This window comes from Epinephelus fuscoguttatus, linkage group LG8 (assembly GCF_011397635.1).
Source record: "Epinephelus fuscoguttatus linkage group LG8, E.fuscoguttatus.final_Chr_v1".
Taxonomy (NCBI): domain Eukaryota; kingdom Metazoa; phylum Chordata; class Actinopteri; order Perciformes; family Serranidae; genus Epinephelus; species Epinephelus fuscoguttatus.
The window spans coordinates 31,602,703-31,624,229 of record NC_064759.1 but is presented as its reverse complement, the minus strand read 5'-3'; the positions used below and the strand labels follow the sequence as shown (position 1 = coordinate 31,624,229).

The window sequence follows — 21,527 nt, the reverse complement described above, 5'->3', positions numbered from 1 at the left end:
AAAATTGCAGAGGTCAGGACTAAATAGAGCTGATGAAAGTGAGGATGGAACAGGTGCCAAAGGCCTGCAGGGCCCCTTCTCATACAGAACGACCAAGAGAAACCCAATCTTGACATTACGTTCACCTGTAACAATTTCGTAAGACCAGGCTGTACGTTCCTTATGGCTGAACCTACTGGATGGTGAAACGAAACAGACATAAAACATGTGTGGTGCTGCCAGGGCAGACTGGAACAACACTCCACCTCTTTTTCCCTCCAAGTGAGGATATAGAATATTTTCAGTTCTCATAATCTGGTTAAAATTCAGTGCTTAAAAATCCAATCATCACTAAAAAGAGAGCCATGCAAGAGCCAGTAAAAACAAATGGAATGGTCAGTTGATTGATTCACAATGTCAACTTAATGCTTTGAGTAACATGCAAAAAAACATTTAAAGTGGCTGCTGACATTAGCCTTTTAGTGGTGCAGTGAATTAAATGATTTTTTCTCAGTCTATAGCCACTAAGTGGTAAATAGTGATGATGAAAAGGCAGCAAAACATTCTTTGATTTTATCGTTATAATTCACTAATGTATTAAACTTGCTGCCGTAGGAACTGTAGTTACATAACTTTTGAAATGAGCCACAACTTAACCATGTGCTGCAGCACTTAAACAGCTACACCCTGACTGCGTCGTGTTTATGATCCTTATGGCTGAGCCAATTGGATTGTGAAGCATAACAGACATAAACATCTGTTGTGCTTATGTTATATTATTATTGTATTAATAAAAGATAAAGTAAATTCATCTATTTGTAGTAATTATGGATCATTACAGTTACACTATGTTTTAAAAGTGGTCACACATCGAGAAAAAAATGTGTCAAGATTCATCAATACTTGTTTTAAAATCACACCGTAGCCCTCAGAATCTACTTGAACTGTGAAGTACCTAGAGATTACCACCCCTACCAAACACCCTCCACCCCTAACCTTCATACCTCCCAATTCAGCCTTTATCTGATTGGCTGATGGCGAGGTCAATGGGGGAAAAGCATCCCACTCTGTAACACTCCTCTCTGTGCCTCTGATTGACACACATGAACCTGTTTTCGTACTAAACACAGTTATATCCACTGATGCAGGGACACAGGCTCTGTGTTCTGCAGGTAACCAGGGCTCATGTGGCTGCTGTTGCTTGTGCAGGCTAAACAGGCGTAGCCTCAAGGCCACAACCTATTTCAGGGATGCCTGCCTCCTCAAAGTGGGCTCTGTGTGATTCTCAACTTCAAATGTCCACTGGATCGGTCTTATAAATCCCACATCTGGGATATATTATAGTCTGGCTCTCTGGAGTGAGACCCACATGGGGCACAAGCCTGTAACCGACACTACGTGTCGTTATGGGTGACACACTGGATATATTTAAACACTTGCCATGACAGGCCAGACATCACAGTGACTCAAATTAGCGTGGATTAATGGATTAATCATTTCACTTTGAAGCTACACCAATCAATATTTTCATTCCAACAGTGGATCAAATTTATATGTCTAACGTTAAAAGGTGTCACTCAGAGTGACAAACCCACGAGCATTATCACCCAACTCTGCAGTTCCCCTCAGCTCTGTGGAGCTTTTCACCATCTTTCAGCTCATTGTTTTGTTTTTCTGTTCTGCAGCTCTCATATACGGTGATTCCGGGCACAACCGGCAGCTGTTTTGAGCAGGACAGCTCTGATAAACTGCCTGTATACTACGTACCCAGCACCTCATGTCATGTGGTTAAAGTTAGCGACTAGCTGGTGAACACAGTGGAGCATTTAACAGCTAAAATATATTTCTTCTGTCTTCTTTCTGAATATTGGAAGTAAATTCATCAGGTCGAGTGATGTCAACGGTTAACTGTTCATGCCTAGAATACTTTTGACCATTACACGTCAGGCTATAGATTTAGTTTGCTATTCTTCAGTTAACTACACTGCACACCCCCCAGATCTGGTGGGAGCTACAGAACAACACCACTAGTTTAGCAATTACCATTAGTAACACCATCCCGACCCAACAGCATTGCTATGGAAACATTATAGTGCTCACTCTCCGGTCTTCCCCCAAGTTGCCCCACTGAGCCACAAACCCCCTTTAGCATTGTTATTGATGTTGTCTGCTTTGTTGGCACAATCAGCAGTGTCAGCATGGCTAGTGGAGCTAACATAGTTAACAATACCAAAGGGGTTTTGTGGCTCAAAATGAAGCCACCTACTCACTGGGACTATATGGAGTGAGATTAGAGAGTGGTTACCGTGTTTCTGCAGCAGTTTCCTGCCACTAGGACAGCTTTACTGTTGCTAATCACTGAATGCACAAATCAGTTAATACAGGTTTAATAAATAAGAACATAAAAGTTTTAAAATGATTATTGAAAAGGCAGTCATAAATTATTAAATAGGCATCAAAATTGACGATTTAAAGACACCTCTTTTTGGTCGCTATAGTGTCATGTTAACAGAAATAACACACTGCCCCTATCTCAGAGTTACAGCCTTCCAGTAAAGATACATGATTGCAGCTACTACTGTGAATCTCTTACAGGAAGTCAGTCTAACGCCCATTACGCACATTTGGAAACATTTTCAGGTATGTTTTCCACTGGCAAAATGCTATGATGAAGAGCTGTGGGTGGTTAAACCACCAGCACACAAAATCAGGTTAAGTGATGCCATCCTGTTGCAGTTAGGTGGTTATAGATATTGAGCAAGGGAAAACCCAGCTGAGCAAATATTTACATGAACTGTGGACGCAGCTACTTGTGTATTCAGTATTTCACTGTGCATTCAACCATGGCACAGAAGTAATACACTTATATTTGAAATAGATATTAGAGAAATGGTGAATATTTTTTGTCTTAAAGATAAATTGAGCTTTTTTTAAATGTCTATCAAGGGTTAGGAGACGTGTCTTCAGCTTACATGTTACTGTAAGCCTGCTGTGTTGTGGTATATATTATTTCAGGTTACGACACTTACCGGACAGCATGCCATGCTGCAGTGTACCCAGTGATCTCACAGCCATCTTGACTGGCAGGCAACAGGTGTGTGCCTCCACTGGGACATGAATCTCTAAAGCTGGCATGCTCTAGAAAAGCAACGCATTCCTGAGTGTTAAAATATGTGGACTCGTTCTGATAGTCAGCTGGAAAGTTTTAGATGGCTGCATTCAAACTCATGAGATGGGAAGTTAATTGGTGTAACGTGTTTAGAAGAAGGACATTATCTTGTCTTTCGAATATGGTGAAATGCATGTCTGAAATACAACTGCAGTGCAGTAGCCATGTTTTCTTTTTAATCATTTTCATCATGTGCCTTATGATTTGGGGTTTTTATTCATTTGCAAAGTCTACTGATCAAAAATAAACAGTGAGTGTGTTTTAGCCATAGACTGAGACCACCCAGGTGCATCACAGAACACCATGGGAAGCAGGGTTGTGTCGGTTCTCGGTAATACCAATTCGGTCCGGTACTCCGTGTTGGACTGGGTTTTATTTTTTGAGACCGACCGGATCGCATACTCGGGCAGAACGTACGCGGAGCAGACGTCACGGAGGTCCGCCCGGTAAAAGTGGACGTCCGCAAGCAATGTGCGCGCAATCCGGTATTACCGACTTGATGCCGTTTTTTTTTTTCTCATACCGACCCAACCCTAATGGGAAGACTTTTCTACCACTTGCTATCAAACTTTACAACTCCTCCCCCTTTTGCAGAAATGACAGCTGACACAGCAGACGCTCAAATCATAATTTTTAATAACGTGCAATATCACTTTGTTACTTTTTTCAGTATCACTGCAATTATTAGTTTTCTATTCTGTTTTAGCTTTCTTATTTTTACTAAATGTATCTTACTTTAATTTCTCATTCTGTTAGGCACTGGCTTTATTCCTTCAACATATCCTCATACAACAGATCTAACATATAAGCACCCCACGATTGCCATTTCAGAAAAGTTACGTAGGTTAGCGTTGGCAAGTGGAGTTACGTAGGGTAAGGGTTAGGAGAAGGAACACGGTGACAACAGACCTTAAAGAACTTAAAGTTCACTTGGTTTTACAGAGTGAACTTTAACCCAAATACCAGTCTCCTGCCTGGGTGAATGTTCTTTGACCCTTCCAACCCCCAACTTGCCTTCTTACACTGACCCTCGGTCTTTCTACAACTTCCTCAGTGCATTCAGTCAGTGCATTGGTCACATGATCGCAGAAATTACATGGGTTATACACTGAATACTGGTTCATGATTGTGTGGCTTATATACTAATTGTGGGTATCACTTTTCATAGGTATATATTTTGTTGTAATTCTTGAGCAATCTCTGGCACAGTACTTTCCTTCGGGATAAATTTAGTTCTATGTTGTCTCATTGTAAATGGAAGCAATGTCCTAGGCAGATGTTTCACATCAGCAATGTTATTTTGCATATGAATTATTTAATCTGATATTTGAACATGCGATAAGCGATTTTCCTACACTTGATGATTTCACTATTGTTGCAGCAGTGGGGATCTACAGAAGGACAGGAAGTTGAGATCATATCTTCACACTGTAAGTTGCAAGTTATTGTCTGGATGTTCATCCACTGTCAATAAGAGCTGAGCTGTGAGGAAAACCTCATGTTTAGTGAAACAAAGGACCGTTTGAGGGCTCTGTCAGAAGAGAGGAGTGGCTTGGCACTAGACACACAGAGCACTAATGTCTGATCTGACAAAAGCATTTCTTGTCCGGTAACTCCAGAGGCTGCTGTGTTAAAAAAATTTCATCAGCCAGCTCCATATCTCCCTACCACTCCCCCTTTTCTGGTCTGTTATTTCCTATCTTTTCTGTTTAGCACTCCAGCTATAAACTCTGATACAGTTTGATACAAACCATGACTGTCCCTCTTTGTCTTGTTCTTCTCTGCTCCCAATCTCAAAATCTTAGTCACTTTATCTCAGTTCTTCAGTATTCTTTTGCCTTTATCTCTCTCCTGCATCTCTCTGGGCTTTATCTCTCCTCTAATTATGTAGCCACGTAGGAAAATAATGGGGACCCAATAAGCTGCCCACTAATAGGCCCTGTTTCCTCTCCCTCCCCCTTCGCTGTTTTTCTCTGTCACTTTTCAACTGGAATCAGGGGAGGGTCCCTGCACTGCCGGACTGATTAGATCCTGATGACCATGTGATGGCCAACATTCATGCTATTTTAAATGCTATTTACAGATTGAGGCATGTCAGAGAAGTCAGTGTTTGTGATAACTCTTGTGATGTAACACTGCAGATCCAGACCCAGACAGACCCAGATAATATTTGTTGTGAAGGAAATGGAACAAACAGGGAGTGCGTGAACCTTATCGCATCTTCCTTCCTGTCTGTTAAATATTTTCATCTTAACCTTGAGGGTTCAACCACCCACAGTTTCAGAGTAACTGTGCTGCTGGGTCTGAAGAGTCTTTCTAACATTCAGGTTCAATGCAGGTTGGTGTTTGTGCTCGTGCAGTTTGCCCTCTCGCTACTTGGCTTGGCTTATATGTGTTTGAGTGTGAGTGGGGTAATTTAGATCATAATCGTAATTTGGGGGGGGGGGGGGCTGGGGGGGGACAAAAAGAAGAGACAGGAAAAACAAGGGAGATAGAGGTCAACAGTAGCACACCTTCTCCAAACATCGCTAATGCTACCACAAACTGCTGTAGTTAAATCCTTAAGCCCCATCTTTAAATGCTGTTATTACTGCAAAATACATGCATCAACTTTCTTCTAACAGCAGCTTACAGTTCAGCTGTGCAGGTACAACCCAGTATCACGCAAATCAAATGTGATAAATTAGTGTGATATGTAATGCATAGAAATTTAAATAACTATTGTATGGATTTAGTAGTATTTTTCAACATTTTGAGAAATATGCTTTGTCTTTTCTTTGTGAGCTTATATTTTCCTTCTCTCAGTGAGACCAGAACAAAACAGGACCTCGTCTTGCACAATGTATATGGCGGAGATATGGAAAATGGCAGCCAATGGTGAAAATATTTTTTCATGATGCGTCGCTTGGAGAGCATCATCAGCTCATCATGAAACAATTCAGTATCGATCAGCGGCACAATCGTTATTACAGTGCAACATTGTCAAGGAAATAAAAAAGGGTGCTGTATTTACTCATCAACATGACATCTACTGTCATAGCACATGCTGTGATGTAAGATTACAGGAATGTCAGTATTAATATTCTACACATCTCTGAGTTTGAGTGCATTTTATGAACAAAAAAATATAAGGCTATTGTTAACTGTGCCACCCCACAGTCACCGCCACCTTGGCTCACAGAGCTTCAGTGAGCAGGGGTGACAGCAGGCTGGCAGGTGTCAGATCTGTGCAGAGCACCAGAAGGAAAACACTGCAACATCACCAACAGTATCATAATAACATTCAAACCTCAAGTTTCACTCTCAGTGGTTAAGTATCTATGTCTTCTGCTTTTTCTCGCTCTCTCTTGTAAATGTTAATACAGTCATTCTTCTGTTCTCTGCAACTAACTAAGAAAATTAAAGTTGTCATTATCATTTTATAGTCTTGTTATATTCATCTTTTAATAAGAATTTAAATTGTATGCCCTCAATGTCAATTTTCCCCGTGGCATCGAATGTCAATATTTTCAGAGGATTTGTATCAAAGTTGAAAACACATGTATCGTGACAACACCACCTATACAGTGATAACCTCAGGTCAGCACTGTAAAGCAGAATCAACACAACTTCATAACAATTATGTCATAAATGTTTCAACTCTAGGTTTTCAAATAATACATTTTAATGCCAGACATATGCGTTGCCATGACACCTACTATAATGACCTCAAGCTTTAATGACATCCAACTAATCACCAATTAGAGCAGCTCTTACATCACCCTGCAGCCTCCGCCTCCTCAGAACTGACATAAATCTAATTCTACACTGATAGTCTTATCTACCCAAAGGCAGTATGAAGTGTGTAAATGCATCACGGAAACTGAAGTCTGTTACAGCTGTGTACACAACAGCCAGATCCTTACAGTATGTGCACAGCTTTGTACTGTTTCTGTTATGGTCTGGTTTTTTGTCGTTTTTTCTGTGAAAGTATGTTTCTGATATCTCTCTCCCTCTGTCTGCAGGGGGTGTGCCGGGAGGCGGGGCGATCACTGAGAGCAGGGCTTCTGCCTAATCTGCTGATTCTGCCTAATCAGCCAGCCACTCTCTCATTGTCTCCTGTGCCGGATTGTTCCCTATGCTTGTGCTCCTCGCTCGAGCTCTCAGTGATCTCCTGCCTGTCGCCACGTGTAGTCCTCAGCGTCTTCCTCGTGCTTTGTCGAGCGCTTTCAGTTGTTACCTTGTTTTTTGAGCGTGTTCCTCGTTACGTCCTTTTGTGAACATTTTGGCAATAAAACTTTTGTTTGAACTCTGCTACTGGGTCCTGGTTCCTTGACTGGCACGTAACAGAACAATCCGGCCAGCATGGACCCAGCAGAGTCAGATTTTTTGAAACAGGAACTCTCCTCGCAAGCGGCCAGGGTGAACCAGGCCGAGTCAGCCCTGCAGCAGATGTCGGAGCACATGCAACGAGTCTCGGCCGGCGTCTCACAACTAAGTCGGCAACTGGCGGCCCTGGAGGACCGACTCACCTTTTCTCCAAGCCCCGCCGATCACCACCCAGCCGACAGCCTGCCGACCGGCCCAGCACCTCAGGCACGGGAGCCATATATCCCCATACCCGCCAGGTATTCAGGAGATTTAGGGACATGCTCACAGTTTCTGCACCAGTGCAATTTGGTTTTCACTCAGCAACCCCTCACTTATTCCACCCCTCAAGCTAAAGTAGCTTTCACTATGAGCTTATTCACAGGGCAGGCTGCCGCCTGGTCCTTAGCCATCTCCACCCAACAACCAGAGTTAATTAACGACTATCTCAAATTCACAGAAGAGATGAAACGGGTTTTCGACCACCCGGTAAAGGGTAGTCAGGCTGTAAGCCGGTTGCTTGACCTACAACAGGGGAATTTATCTGTTTCTGAATACGCAGTTAATTTTCGCATTCTAGCGGCTGAGAGTGGGTGGAATGATTCAGCGTTACGGGCAATTTTTCTTAAGGGGTTAGCGGGGGAATTAAAGGATGAGCTGGCGGTTCAGGAGGAGTGTAGCTCACTCAACACCCTCATAGATTTGGCCATCCGCCTGGATAACAGGATCAGGGAAAGAGCTAGGGAGCGACAGGGGATGAGGAAGAGGCGGTTCCCTCCCGGCATCCCGCTCAACTCCCCTGACTGCACCTCGGGGGCCCCAGATACCACCTCCTTCGCACACGAGCAGCGACCGCCACCTGCTGATGAGCCAATGCAACTGGGACGGGCACGCCTCACACCAGCAGAAAGACAACGTAGAATGCGAGACCAGCTATGCCTCTACTGTGGCCAACGGGGCCATTTCGTCTCCCATTGCCCGGAGGTGCCAAAAGGCGGGGCTCACCACTAGAAGGGGGGACTATGGTGAGCCACATCTCCTCCTCCTCAGCCTCGAGAGTACAAGTGCCAGGTACGATTCACGTCCTCACACACTCAGTTCCCACTCAGGTGCTAGTGGATTCTGGTGCCGACGACAATTTCATAGACACTGACTTTGTTAAAACTCACGCCATCCCTATTTACGAGTTGTCATCTCCAAAAGAGGTGCATTCAGTAGATGGCAAACTGTTAGAGTTGGTCACACACAAGACAGAACCTCTTAAGCTCGTTCTCTCCAGTAACCACCATGAACACCTAGAACTGTATGTTATTTCCTCACCTCTGAACTCTGTCATTCTGGGAATACCCTGGCTTAAGCTCCACAATCCCCACATTGACTGGACCACCGCCACCATCCGCAACTGGAGTTTTCACTGCCACGCCCACTGCCTCCGCTCCGCTCTGCCAGCCAGATCCACGGACTCAGCCCCAGCTCCCGAGGTAATCAACTTAACTAATGTCCCCTCTGATTACCATGACCTGCAGCAGGTTTTTAGTAAAACGGCCGCCACCTCTCTACCCCCCCACAGACCTTATGATTGCGCCATAGACCTGCTTCCTGGCGCCCCTCTCCCAACCAAAAGACTTTTTCACCTCTCCAAACCCGAGCAGGAAGCAATGGAAAAATACATTACAGAGTCCGTGGCAGCCGGCCTAATTCGACCCTCCTCGTCCCCTGTAGGGGCCGGTTTTTTCGTTGTAGAAAAAAAAGACAAAACACTGCGCCCATGTATTGATTACACCGGTCTAAACGAGATCACTATAAAAAACAAGTATCCCCTTCCTCTGATTGATTCAGCATTCACCCCCCTGCATACGGCCAAAGTGTTCTCCAAGCTGGACCTCAGAAACGCCTATCACCTCATCCGAATTAGAGATGGGGACGAGTGGAAAACGGCATTTAACACCCCCTTAGGTCACTTTGAATATCTGGTCATGCCTTTCGGACTCACTAATGCTCCTGCAGTTTTCCAGTGTTTGGTGAACGATGTGTTACGCGATTTGCTCAATAAGACTGTTTTTATGTACTTGGACGATATTCTGATTTTCTCCAGTTCTATGGAGGAACATGTGTGCCATGTGCGGGAAGTGTTAAAGAGGTTAATGGAAAATAAGTTGTATGTTAAAGCGAAAAAATGTGAATTTCATGTGTCATCTGTGAGTTTCCTGGGGTTTGTGGTCGAAAGGGGGCAGCTGCGGGCAGACCCCTCCAGGGTAGCTGCCGTGAAGGACTGGCCGGCTCCCACCACCCGGAAGCAGCTGCAGCGCTTTCTGGGGTTTGCCAACTTCTACCGTAGGTTCATTAGAAACTACAGCCGCCTGGCGGCTCCACTCACTCGCCTTACATCTTCCAAACTCACTTTTGTCTGGTCTATGGTTGAGCAACTAGCTTTTGAAAAGCTTAAGAATATGTTTATTAATGCCCCTGTTCTTGTGCACCCAGATCCTGAGCGGCAGTTCGTGGTCGAGGTTGATGCCTCGGACTCCGGGGTCGGGGCCGTCCTCTCCCAGCGCCTACCCTCTGACAACAAGCTCCACCCCTGCGCCTTCTTCTCCCGTCGACTCACCCCCGCAGAATCCAACTACGACGTGGGGAACCGGGAGCTCCTGGCGGTGGTGATGGCTCTGCAGGAATGGAGGCACTGGCTGGAGGGGGCAGCTCAACCTTTCATCGTGTGGACTGATCACAAGAACCTAGCCTACCTTCGCTCCGCCCGCCGACTGAACTCCCGACAGGCTCGCTGGGCTCTGTTCCTAGGCAGGTTCCAGTTCACGATTACCTACCGTCCCGGGTCTCGGAACACTAAGCCTGATGCACTCTCCCGTCAGTTCACCCTGGAGGGGGGGGAGCCCTCCAAGGAGACCATCTTGGATCCGGAGTGTGTGCTGGGGGAGGTCCACTGGTGGGTAGAGCGGGAGGTCCAAGAGGCACTTCAAGGACAGACGGTTCCGGACGGGTGTCCGCCTGGGCGGCTGTTTGTGCCTCAGACTGCCAGATCATCAGTGCTCACCTGGGGGCACACGTCTAAAATAGCCTGCCACCCGGGGGTCCACCGCACGCTAGCCCTCATCCAGCAGCGCTTCTGGTGGCCGTCCATGGCCGCTGACGTCCGGACCTTCATTGCCGCATGCACGGTGTGCGCGCGCAGCAAGTCCACTCACCGACCACCAGCGGGCCTCCTGCAACCTCTACCCATCCCTCCACGTCCCTGGTCACACATGGCGGTGGATTTCGTTACTGGCCTACCTCCCTCTGAAGGTAACGACACCATATTAACTGTGGTGGATCGATTCTCCAAGGCGGTACATTTTGTTCCTCTCCCCAAACTCCCCACCGCCTTGGAGACTGCTAATCTCTTAGTGGTGCATGTTTTCAGACTACACGGGATTCCTCAAGATATTGTGTCAGACCGCGGACCTCAGTTCACCTCGCAGGTATGGAAGGCTTTCTGCCGGGCTCTGGGAACCACCTCCAGCCTCTCATCGGGTTACCACCCCCAGTCCAACGGACAGACGGAACGAGCCAACCAGAGCTTGGAGTCCTCGCTGCGCTGTGTGACCTCCCGCCTCCCTTCCTCCTGGTCCACACACCTTCCCTGGGTTGAATACGCCCACAACTCCCTCATCAGCTCGGCCACCAGCTTGTCGCCATTCATGATCAACCATGGCTACCAACCTCCAGTATTTCCGAGCCAGGAATCCGGCGTGGCACGTAACAGTTTCTGTTCTCGTACCAGACCGCTGACTGAAAATCTAATTTAAATCTGTGCTGTCCATTTAATGAGTGGAGCCATATGTAAGCAGCTATTTTAAACTGTGATACACATGAACTGCCATTTTGGTTACCTTGGCAATGAACTTAAAAGCAAAGTGCTCAATGTGATAATCCATTCATTTCTACATTTCACTCTTATTTTTTTGTGAGTGTATCTATTTTTGGGCACATCAGGTGAAAATAATTAGAGAAGATGACTCTGGACACTCATGCACGTCCTGTTTTAACTCTGCTCTGCTATTCATTGATGCAGCTACAATCTTACAAAAAGCATGACCAAAGGAATGAAACTGCTCTGTTCCGAAAGAATGACTTAGTCTGGGAAAACTGTCTGTGTGTTTTTGTCTCTTGTTTCAACATCTGACTGTCTAGTGCAATGGTTATGAAAGAGCAACTGCTGACATGACCTGTTCTTCTGGTCGCTCCCTGCAAAGGTCTTTATCATTTCATACATTTCAAGTGTCGTCATATGATTTGTATGGATAAGTAATGGCTGATAAGTGTGTGATATATCAAAGGAAATGTTGACAAGCTATGTTCACGGAAAGCAAAGAGGCAAGATTATGACACGATTGCTTTTAAGATGGACAAGAGGAAATAGGTCTGTCTGAGTAGCAGGTGGAATTAAATGTCATTTTGATTAAATGTGTTGTAAAAAGATACTCTGCCGTTCCCTAAAACTCCAGCTCTTTAAAATACAGCAGGCCTGCTGGTAGCTCTGTCATACAGAACGGCGTGAAGAACAATTGTGAAATATGCTGGAAGTTCTGCTATAGCTCAATCTAAACACATGCACTGAGAGACTAGGGGGACTGGGAACATATGGTATCCAGATTGTAAAGTAAATACAGCAACATATGAAGTCATACTGGGATTTTCCATGAGGTTTTATAAGCTGAGGCTGAATGCAAATTAACACTTTTTATGCCTTACTCAGGTCTGTTCAACGTCCACGTCTTAATGAGCGATCAAATATTAAAAGACTCAAATACAGTTGACGTAATGACAGAGTAGTCTTAATGCAATGCAGGAAACCACAGAAGTACCAGAGTACAGAATACCAGAGCAGGTTCAACATCATCAGGGCCCATTTATTCAGAAGTAATCTAATGAGATTTCAGCTAATGGATTGGATCAAATCTTGAAAATGGGCTGTTTAAAAGAAAAAAAAAGTGTTCTGGAATTGGATTAGATCACACAATCCAGTTTATATTTCCATGTGGATCAAACCTTCAGCATGTGTTCAAAACCTTTTACTGGGATTGAGACGCCTTTGATCCGAAATATCACGATTATCATGATTCCAGCAGAAGGGTGGATTTAGGGTGGAACAAAGTGATTTCTGTCACAGTTACAGTGATAAGTAGATGAAGTAGACATTGGGCTCCCTACTAAGCCTGTCAGGACAGTAAAGTAAAAATCATCATCGGAACCATGAATAAAGTATTTTAAATGATATCAGATGAAGTGGTGATACTAATTAGCAGCGGAAATGTTCTGTTTTAGGCACGGCAAAAGTCATATTCATCGGAGTGAAATGTAAATGATACCCTATAATCTCAAAACATAATGAGGCAATGTGGAAGCACTAGACATAATCTTCAAGTATATAAAGAAGGCACAGCACATGTAGATATAATTAAATATGGATGATGAAATAAGTATTCTGAATATGTCATATTAAAACACTAAAAAGTAATGCCAGACTGTTTCTGCTACTAAAGTAAAGGGTTGTCAGGTAATGACAGATGACTCCTATCTGACTGAAATGTTGCATTTATAACGGGAGCCACGTTTATCTGAGCTGCACTAATGAAATCAGAGTGTAAAGACAGTCAAACTCTCAGCTATCACTCCAGGGATAAAATAACCTTTGCACAATTAAAATGCAGCTAAAATCCTCATCATGTGTTTAGTGTCACAAATAATCGATTGTTTAAAGCTCTGTTTTACAACCAGAGTGGAAACAGGAAGCCCGGAACAATAAAATTATTCTTCTGACTTATAAAAATACTCTTGTGACCTGTCACTAAGGACTTTTGTCCATTTCAGGATATGTTTTTCCATTGATCTAACTGGTCAGTGGTCTGGGTGTTGACAGGTTTTTATCTAATCCTCTGAATAGCTCTGAAGCCCAAGTAACCACTGTGATTTATCCAAGTAGAAAGTTGAAATACTGAAAACCCAGGGCTGACTCTGAAGTTGCTCTGCGAGCTCCAAATCCTGCTTCACAGCACAGGCCTCTGGACTTTTCAGCTATCATAGCAGACTAAACAAATAATGCCAATATCTAAATGTAAGTACCAACTACAAATACATTTTTCAATATTTCAGAAAGAAATATCAAATGTTTTTCTACAGAAAAATGTCCCAAATATGAATACTGTCTAAACCTAAGTAGTCGACAAGATCTTAACATTTTAACTCTTATGACCCAGTTGAACCAGAATGCACTGAACCTGCACATGTACTGCTGACATGAGCCGAATCTTTTCACTGATAGCAGTATGTCCTTTGTCCACTGCTAGATCTGTTTAGACATCACATAAATAACCTTATGACTTCAGATCTTTCCTCATGATTTACCAAATTCTGACTTCATCTCCATTGTAATCCAGTGATTGTTGTCTTTACATCCATGGGAACAGTGCCAACAGAAACTGTTTGTAGCTAAGAGATTGACCAAGATGTAAACAAGTTGTAGCTAACAACAATCGAGCTCTGCCGATTTTGGCTCACAACAGATAGATCAGTCTTTGTGTGTATGTTGATACACAAGTAACAAAAACTTGCAGGACAGAAATGACAACAAGACTCCATATAAACACACTGAGTGGAGTTAGTGAGTGGACATCACCTTACATAACTTTCTGAGTGTGTGCGGAAGTTCATGTTTTCTAAAAAAAAAAAAAAAAAAGTCACCCATTGCACACATTTGGAGCTGTAAAGTCGCCTCACGCAGCTAATAATCTCTGGGAAAGGCAGCCATTTTATATAATTGACATCATTTGGAGTGTGCTGACGTGCAGATGTGGATACACCAAAAACAACATGAGTATATACTGTATTTCAAAGCTTTGCATGATAACAGTTGAATTTATATGCACAAATCCTCTAGAATTTTTAATTTGATGCAATGGTACAGCCATAAAAAGGATACTTTGTTTTTTTTTATTAATATTAATTAATTAATAATACTTAATAATTTAGTATGGACATAATAGCTGAATGTCTGCTCCACAATACAGATGCAGCATTCTGTCTCCAAAGATGCACCAGTCAAACCACCAACTGGGTATAAATGGACTTTATTGGACTTTGCTCTGCAGATATTAACCAGAGATTGTTCATTAAAGAGCAGTTCCTACTGTAGGAACAATAGAGACTATTATTACTGATGATCAGAGGACAGACAGAAACAACAGCCGTGTACGCAGTCCGTATGCAGGACTCTACTCAGTGTGTTACTTTCAAACGTTAAAGTAAATGCTGGATGCTAAATGTGGACTAACTCCAAAAATAAAGTTAAACAACTGCTGCTTTCAAGGTATGCCACAGTAATGTGTTTGCCACTAGCACTCATCCTGACACACACACACACACAGCCTAAACACAGTCTAATAAACTGATTTGGCGGGCTAGAAAAAAGTCAGCAACATTAAATGACTTGGTAAGATATATATTTTTTGCAGTGTGACATACATTTGCAAACTTTGGAGCTCTTGTTCATATTCAAAAAAACACATGAGAAATTTACCATTTAAAAAAAACATCTCACAGCACCTTTACAGCTACAGAAAAGTCCACTTTACATGCCTAAGTAAGACTCTCAGTGAGTGTTCTTAAATGTTTTAGGGCCAAATAAATGTTATACTTTGCTTTTAACTCATTTAAGAAATGTTTAGGAGGTAACACAAGAGTATTTTTCCCCTCTGACAATTAAAGACCAACCACATGGAAACAATCAACCCACGTTTCCTCCTTAAGAAGTGTGTGCTTTCCTCATGTCATACCACTTCAATGAGACACAGTGCAAAAACAAACTCATTAACTTTTTGAGTTAGTATTAAAACTACATTCCAGGTTATACTGATAGGTGACTCTGATTTTGTTTGACACTGGATTTGAGTTTTCTTTTTTTGTATTAAATAATCAGTTTCCCTTAATGTAACTACTTAGGAGCAGAGGAAACTTGGTGATGATGGCAGACGAATGTCTCAGGATATCAAGGAGCGAGAGGAAACAAAAAGCAATGCAATAAAGAATTGTCAACCTTCAGGGCTGAACAATGAAGGCAACACTGAAGTGCCAAAAACCGCAGTTTCTTGAATGGCTACTTGAGGCTGGCTCAAAAGGAAAAATCAATCAAGTCACCAGGAACAGCGTCAGCTTAGAAGCCAATTTCATTACGCTGAGCTAAGTACTTGGTTGAAATAATGCACTTTTTACAATTATGACTATCATCTTGGTAACATCCGTACTTGTGATAAAGAAAAAATAACTGAATAACTGAAAATAACTTCTGGTTATGTCCGACCCACTTCCAGTTCAAACTCAGCCCACTCCGAGTATGGATATATCCAGATATGAATACAGATAATTTAGTTGGTTGAATCGATACAGATACAGTTACAGATAATGGTATGCTCACTCAGCCCTACAATTTTACATACTGGCTGAACATGGGATTAAAACTTCCAGATTCATCACATGATGCCATTGGAACCAAAAATACTTTTCCCAGAGGAGACGTCTGTAAATCAGTGGATATAACTTTTGGGCATGACAACCCCTCTGAAATGACTGCTTTCACAATTGGGATTTGATCAGTTCAGTTCCAATAACATTTCTTAAGTCTAAATGAGCCACACATATAAATCATTACTATCCCCATTCAAATTAGCGGAGACCTAAACCTAAAGTTAAGCCTAGTTCACATTACACGATTTTCACCGCGATTTTGATGTCACAGAGGATCTTGAGAGCCACCTTGGGTCGGAGGTGAGCCGGCAGATAGTCTGCCACGACGAGTCCTCATGTGTGAGCAAGCCTACGAGTAAGTCGCCACCTCGTCTGTGACTGAGACTGGATATCTGGCATGCTAGAAAACTGGAGAAGGCTGACACGACCGACAAAGAGCATCAGCCAATGAGAGGCGGGATACGTCCCACGTCAGCACGCAGGAGGACGGAGGAAATGTGAGGAAGACAAGCCACAGTGTTGTCACTTGCCAGGTCCCCTTATTAGCCACGACTTTGGGCTTATTTCTAAAGTGGAGTTACTTATTGCTCTCCATACGTCACCTTTCTCTATATATATTCATCTAATGAGTTTTTTAAATGCATTATGGTGTGTTGGACTACAGTAGCTTCTTTTGGGCTTGTTTCTCTCCCAAGATCTGGCAACCCTGACAAGCCGGCCAGCAAGCAACAACAACAATTGCAGCCTCCACAGGATCACGGGGAGCGTATTGTGTATGGACCCTGGATTATAAAGAATATCCATGCCTTTACGATGTGTCGTCTCCAAGTTTGGTGACATCACCACATTATCTGGGGCTCTGTCGGTGAGGGCTTGGTGGAGAAATCTTGTGGTGTGCAAACACGGGTCGTAACGCAGTTGGCGAGACTCCCGCTGACAGAAAAACACGTCGCCGGGTATGAACACTCAAAAGATTACGATAGCCTCCGCAACGCAAAATCAGGGTGAAAATCGTGTAATGTGAACTAGCCTTTAGTGACACGGTCGGCAGAAGTCTCTAGCGCACATGCTCTATGGGCCCCGATGATGCGAAACATCCGGGTAATTTAATTTTGTGGAAATTGAGGTTTTATGGCTTCAAGCGCCACTGAGCAACTTTCATAGGAATGAATAGGGCCCTGCCGAAAACTGCATCCAGTTCACCTTATACATCCATGATGTCAGTCCCCATAGACCCCCATGTTAAATGCCCACCTTATAACATGTTTGGCCCCATAGCTAATTTCAACATTCAAGACAACTGTACGAGGGGTTGATTTTTATATAACTCATCCATTTGATTTTTATACGGTTAAGGAGCCATGTATGTTGTAAAATGTGTGTAGGTTGTTAATTTGTCCTGTAGAGGTCACTGTGTTGTCATGGGTGTCCGCCAATATAGGCAGGAACTACTGATTGACAGACAGGTCTAGACGGAGAGCACACATAGTTTTTTGACCCCAAAGCTAGGCCATGTCAAGTGAGGTGTATGGTGCTCTATGTATTGGTGAACATTTATGTATTTGAACGGTATATTGACACAGCTTTATGCATGATGCCAGTTTCATTCAAGACTTGTCCATGCAGCCCCTAAGTGGCTTTTAGTAGAGGCTTAGCCGCTATATAAGGCTTAAAGTTATACATTATTAATTGTGTGGCCACTTTGAGTGGCAGGATGGTAACTTCCAGCTCCCAAACAAATAAATAAAAAACAAGTTTCCAAACTCAAGGCTTCAAAACAGGAGTCCACAAAGGAATGGGTGACGTCACAGTGGCTACTATTTTTATTATTTTATATCTATATATATCTATTATTTTTATACAGTATACGTATGTAATGCAGGACAGGGTACCTCTCAATAAAACATTCAAGACCACAAAACATCTTCTCCTTTCTACTGTTGCCACCATAAACATGGTTGCCATCCCCCTGGATCTCTCTCCCCACTCTCTCTCTCACAGAACTCCGCCCCTTCCAGTAACCCGCAATCATTTCCCCAAACTTGGCACTCTTGCATGCACGCACACTCACTCACTCACACACACACACACACACACACACACACACACGAGTTCTGTCATGTCCTTCATCAATTATTAACAGGTGATGGAAAATATATGGAACACTGATTTCATCATACCAGAGCTCATTTCAGAGGCCAAAATAACAATGTATGTTTTCACCTCTGACAAGGTAAATATTTGCAACACAAGAGTTCACTTTTTTTCCATCATCTGGTCTGCAGCTCTGATACAAAAGCTGAGTATAGGGTGCTTTTTTATATTTCAAAACAATCTCATCAATCTATTGTCTATTGTCAATCTATTACCACAAAACATAAAGTACTTTAATCACCACTACTGAAAATATAAGACATCTTCTCTGCATTATTTCATTCGCAGTGGGTTTCTTTACCCCTTTAATTCTTACTTGAGTGGGATTCTTTTTTTGTTAGCTTAAATGGATTTTGAAATATGCACCATACAGCTGCAGCGCAGACTCTACATTGGCACATATTCAGGACTAAATGACTTTGATTTCAGTCGGGGAACATTTTGTTCTCTGTGTCCATGCACCCGTCCATGCGCATATAAATACAAGAGAATCAAACTCACTGAGATGGAGTAGATCAGGGCAGCAACTCCAACTGGCAGGCAGCAACACAGCATGGTGAAGATGGAGTAGCACAAGTAGTCGTTGACAGGGTTGGTCAATGGGCCTTGAGTCACGAACACTGTGGGCTGGACAGTAACAGCGTTCGGCTGTCCTGGATGCTGTCCATAGGGTGCACCTCCATACTGCGGTGGGGGTACATAGCCCTGCAGGCCACACAAAGGAAACACAAATTCATTTTCAGGTACAATGAAAAAACGTTTTAGAGGCCTGTTAGAGTAGATTTGACGGGGTGGCTTCACACAAAACGAAACTGCAACTCTGCCACAGGGCTCAATGTTGAAATACTCACATGATGATATGAGACATAAACAGGTTTGAACTGTAAATCAGTAAGAAACAAAAAAACCCAAAGATTTTATCTGTTAATTCAACCTGCACGGATATTTAGATCCGCCATATGGCCTATAAAAGCACACTCTGTTATAATAATTCCCTGAGTTTCATTTATCATGTTACAGTCGAAGTTCATGTGTAATTACGGATTTTAATAGCGTAATCAGTTTAAGCACAGCAAGCCCTTACCTGCCAAGAGGAAAGGTGAATAATTAAGGAATCTTTATAAAACCCTTAAAGACTAACATATAAAGTTCATAACGCAACATGTGAGGGGAGAAAAGGAAAATAGAGTTGTTCAAAGTGCGAGTAATTAAAGACTGTTATGTAACAGTTTTATTAATACATTAACTGGATGCGGTTTTTTCTGTTATTTATTATCAGTATAAATAAAAACTCTTTAATTAGCATTAAATAGGTTGTAATTAGCTTGTTAGCAGCACATACGTGGGGCAAAAAACTACAAAGAGCTGAGAAGCATCCCGTTTACTCGCGTGAAATTACTCCACTTGTTTCAGTAACGAGACCGGAGCAGGGCTACTTACCTGCTGCTGTGGCGGGTATCCCGGGTATCCCGGGCCGGGCTGAGGGTACCCCGGGTACGGCTGGTCATTATAGGGCGGAGGGGGCGCGTGGGCCATGGAGGACTTCTCATCAGCCCATCCCGCTGGAGGAGCGCTGGCAGACTTACTGGGGTCCATAATGTAAGTTTGGTCTGTGGGCTTTCAGAGTAAAGGAATCTACTTTTTCCAGCCGGGCTCGAGTATTTTCCTGAAGAATTTAACGCTATAAGTCCACAACCGCCGAGTTTGCTTTTTCACACCCCTGCTGCTACAAGGTGAATTGACCAAGTGAAGAAGTTAGATAAAATTTTCTCGTTAGTGTCAAGTCACACAGAATGAACGAGGCAATTCCGGTTGTGATTTCAAATTAAGAGCACCAACGAACCAGAACTGAGTTTTGAGTATACACACATTTTTTTTTAAACTTAAATACTAGTGTTATACAATGCACGTATATTTATATTACTGAGCACATTATACATATTTAATAAATATAAATATTTTATGTACTAGTGTTGTAGCATATTACACATTTTTTAAAATAAATTTTTACATACGTTGTACTTTATACCTCCATTTCTACTTTAAGATAAAATAACCTTTCTGGTGCGGGATTTAACGAGGCAAAAAAATAAATAAATAAAAAATTAAAAAAATGAAATAAAACAGAATAAAAATAAATAAATAAAATGACTAGAACACAAATAAGTACATTCATGTGTAGAGGGATTATTCAGTAACAGAGCCAAAATGTAATTGCCACAATGACAAAGAGAGGACTTAAGATACAAAATAATTTGTAGGTGTACTTGTTTTGATTTAAAACTCTCAGGAAGTGGACACAAACACTGACAGTCACTCTAGGTTTACTTGGGATAGAGAGTTGGTGTAGTGACATAGCTTTTACAGAGCTCTGGACAATGTTTGGCGGACACTGCTGTCTTCCACACTATGTTTATATGTGTATATCCCCGCTATTCCAAGAAACCTTCCATACACGGACATGGAGTGTGTCACATGAATTGCTGCAAGGATAAACTCCTTGAGATCGACTATCTAGTTTCCAAGGAGGACATAAAATAAACATAAACAAAAGCTCTTCATTCCATCACAGACTACTAAACCAAAAACACACCTCCAACTATGAAACAGACATGAATAATAAACTTTAAGGAAAGAAACTTGTAATCTGTGAGATAATAAATTCAAAGTAGCTTCGACACGTTTCACACACTATTATTCAGAAATATTTTAGGCTTTTATTTCTTATGCGACTCGATCTAATATCCGGTCCTATTCCGGCTACCAATGGACGCTTTATGGTGCAGTCTCCCTCATTACTGTCAGCCAATAAGTGAAGAGGGAGGGGCCAATGGAGGCGAGGCTGGGCCTTTCACAACATTCAGGCAAACTGGGAAACAGCAAATACCTACCCTTCTCAGGCCAGGTCTGGTATATGTGGGTTACAATCAGCCTAAGTATGCTTCACATCATGTTCATACTCGTCAAACCATTCAGTGAGCCCATATACCTTATGGTTGGAGCATTGTCAGAAGAGACCACTCCCATCAGGTCATAAATGTCCATAATATAAAGGTTATCTATCATATAGAACATTGATTTGCAGTGACCATTTCCTATAAGGGTACAAGTGTACACAAACGCAAGATGTCTTTCAGTGTCATTTCAATCTTTTCCTCTTGCCATCTTGATACAAAACCAGAATCAACTGAGCCTGCTCAGTTTGTTTATAAAGGTCAAAGATCATGATTTATTGTTTGACTGTAGCATGCAGTGCACCTGTGTGGAAGCATCTGTATTTGTCATAGAGTTAAAGATGCAGATGGTTGAACAGCTCAATGAATGGTTTGATGATTATGAAAATCGGCATAGAAAATAGATA

The 21,527-nt window shown here is 42.7% G+C and overlaps 1 protein-coding gene across 1 annotated transcript in view; it reads right to left on the bottom strand.

The window, feature by feature from the left end:
- The window catches only part of LOC125893208 (proline-rich transmembrane protein 1-like), a 34,101-nt gene extending 14,161 nt beyond the window's left edge, over nucleotides 1-19,940 (bottom strand). Inside the window, exons 1-2 of the mRNA XM_049583767.1 lie at nucleotides 19,607-19,940; nucleotides 18,668-18,871 (exon numbers count right to left, since the gene is read on the bottom strand). Of these exons, the coding sequence (XP_049439724.1) occupies nucleotides 18,668-18,871; nucleotides 19,607-19,762 (360 nt within the window). The 5' untranslated portion in view covers nucleotides 19,763-19,940. The remainder of the gene's footprint in view (nucleotides 1-18,667; nucleotides 18,872-19,606) is intronic.
- Nucleotides 19,941-21,527: the final 1,587 nt, after the last annotated feature.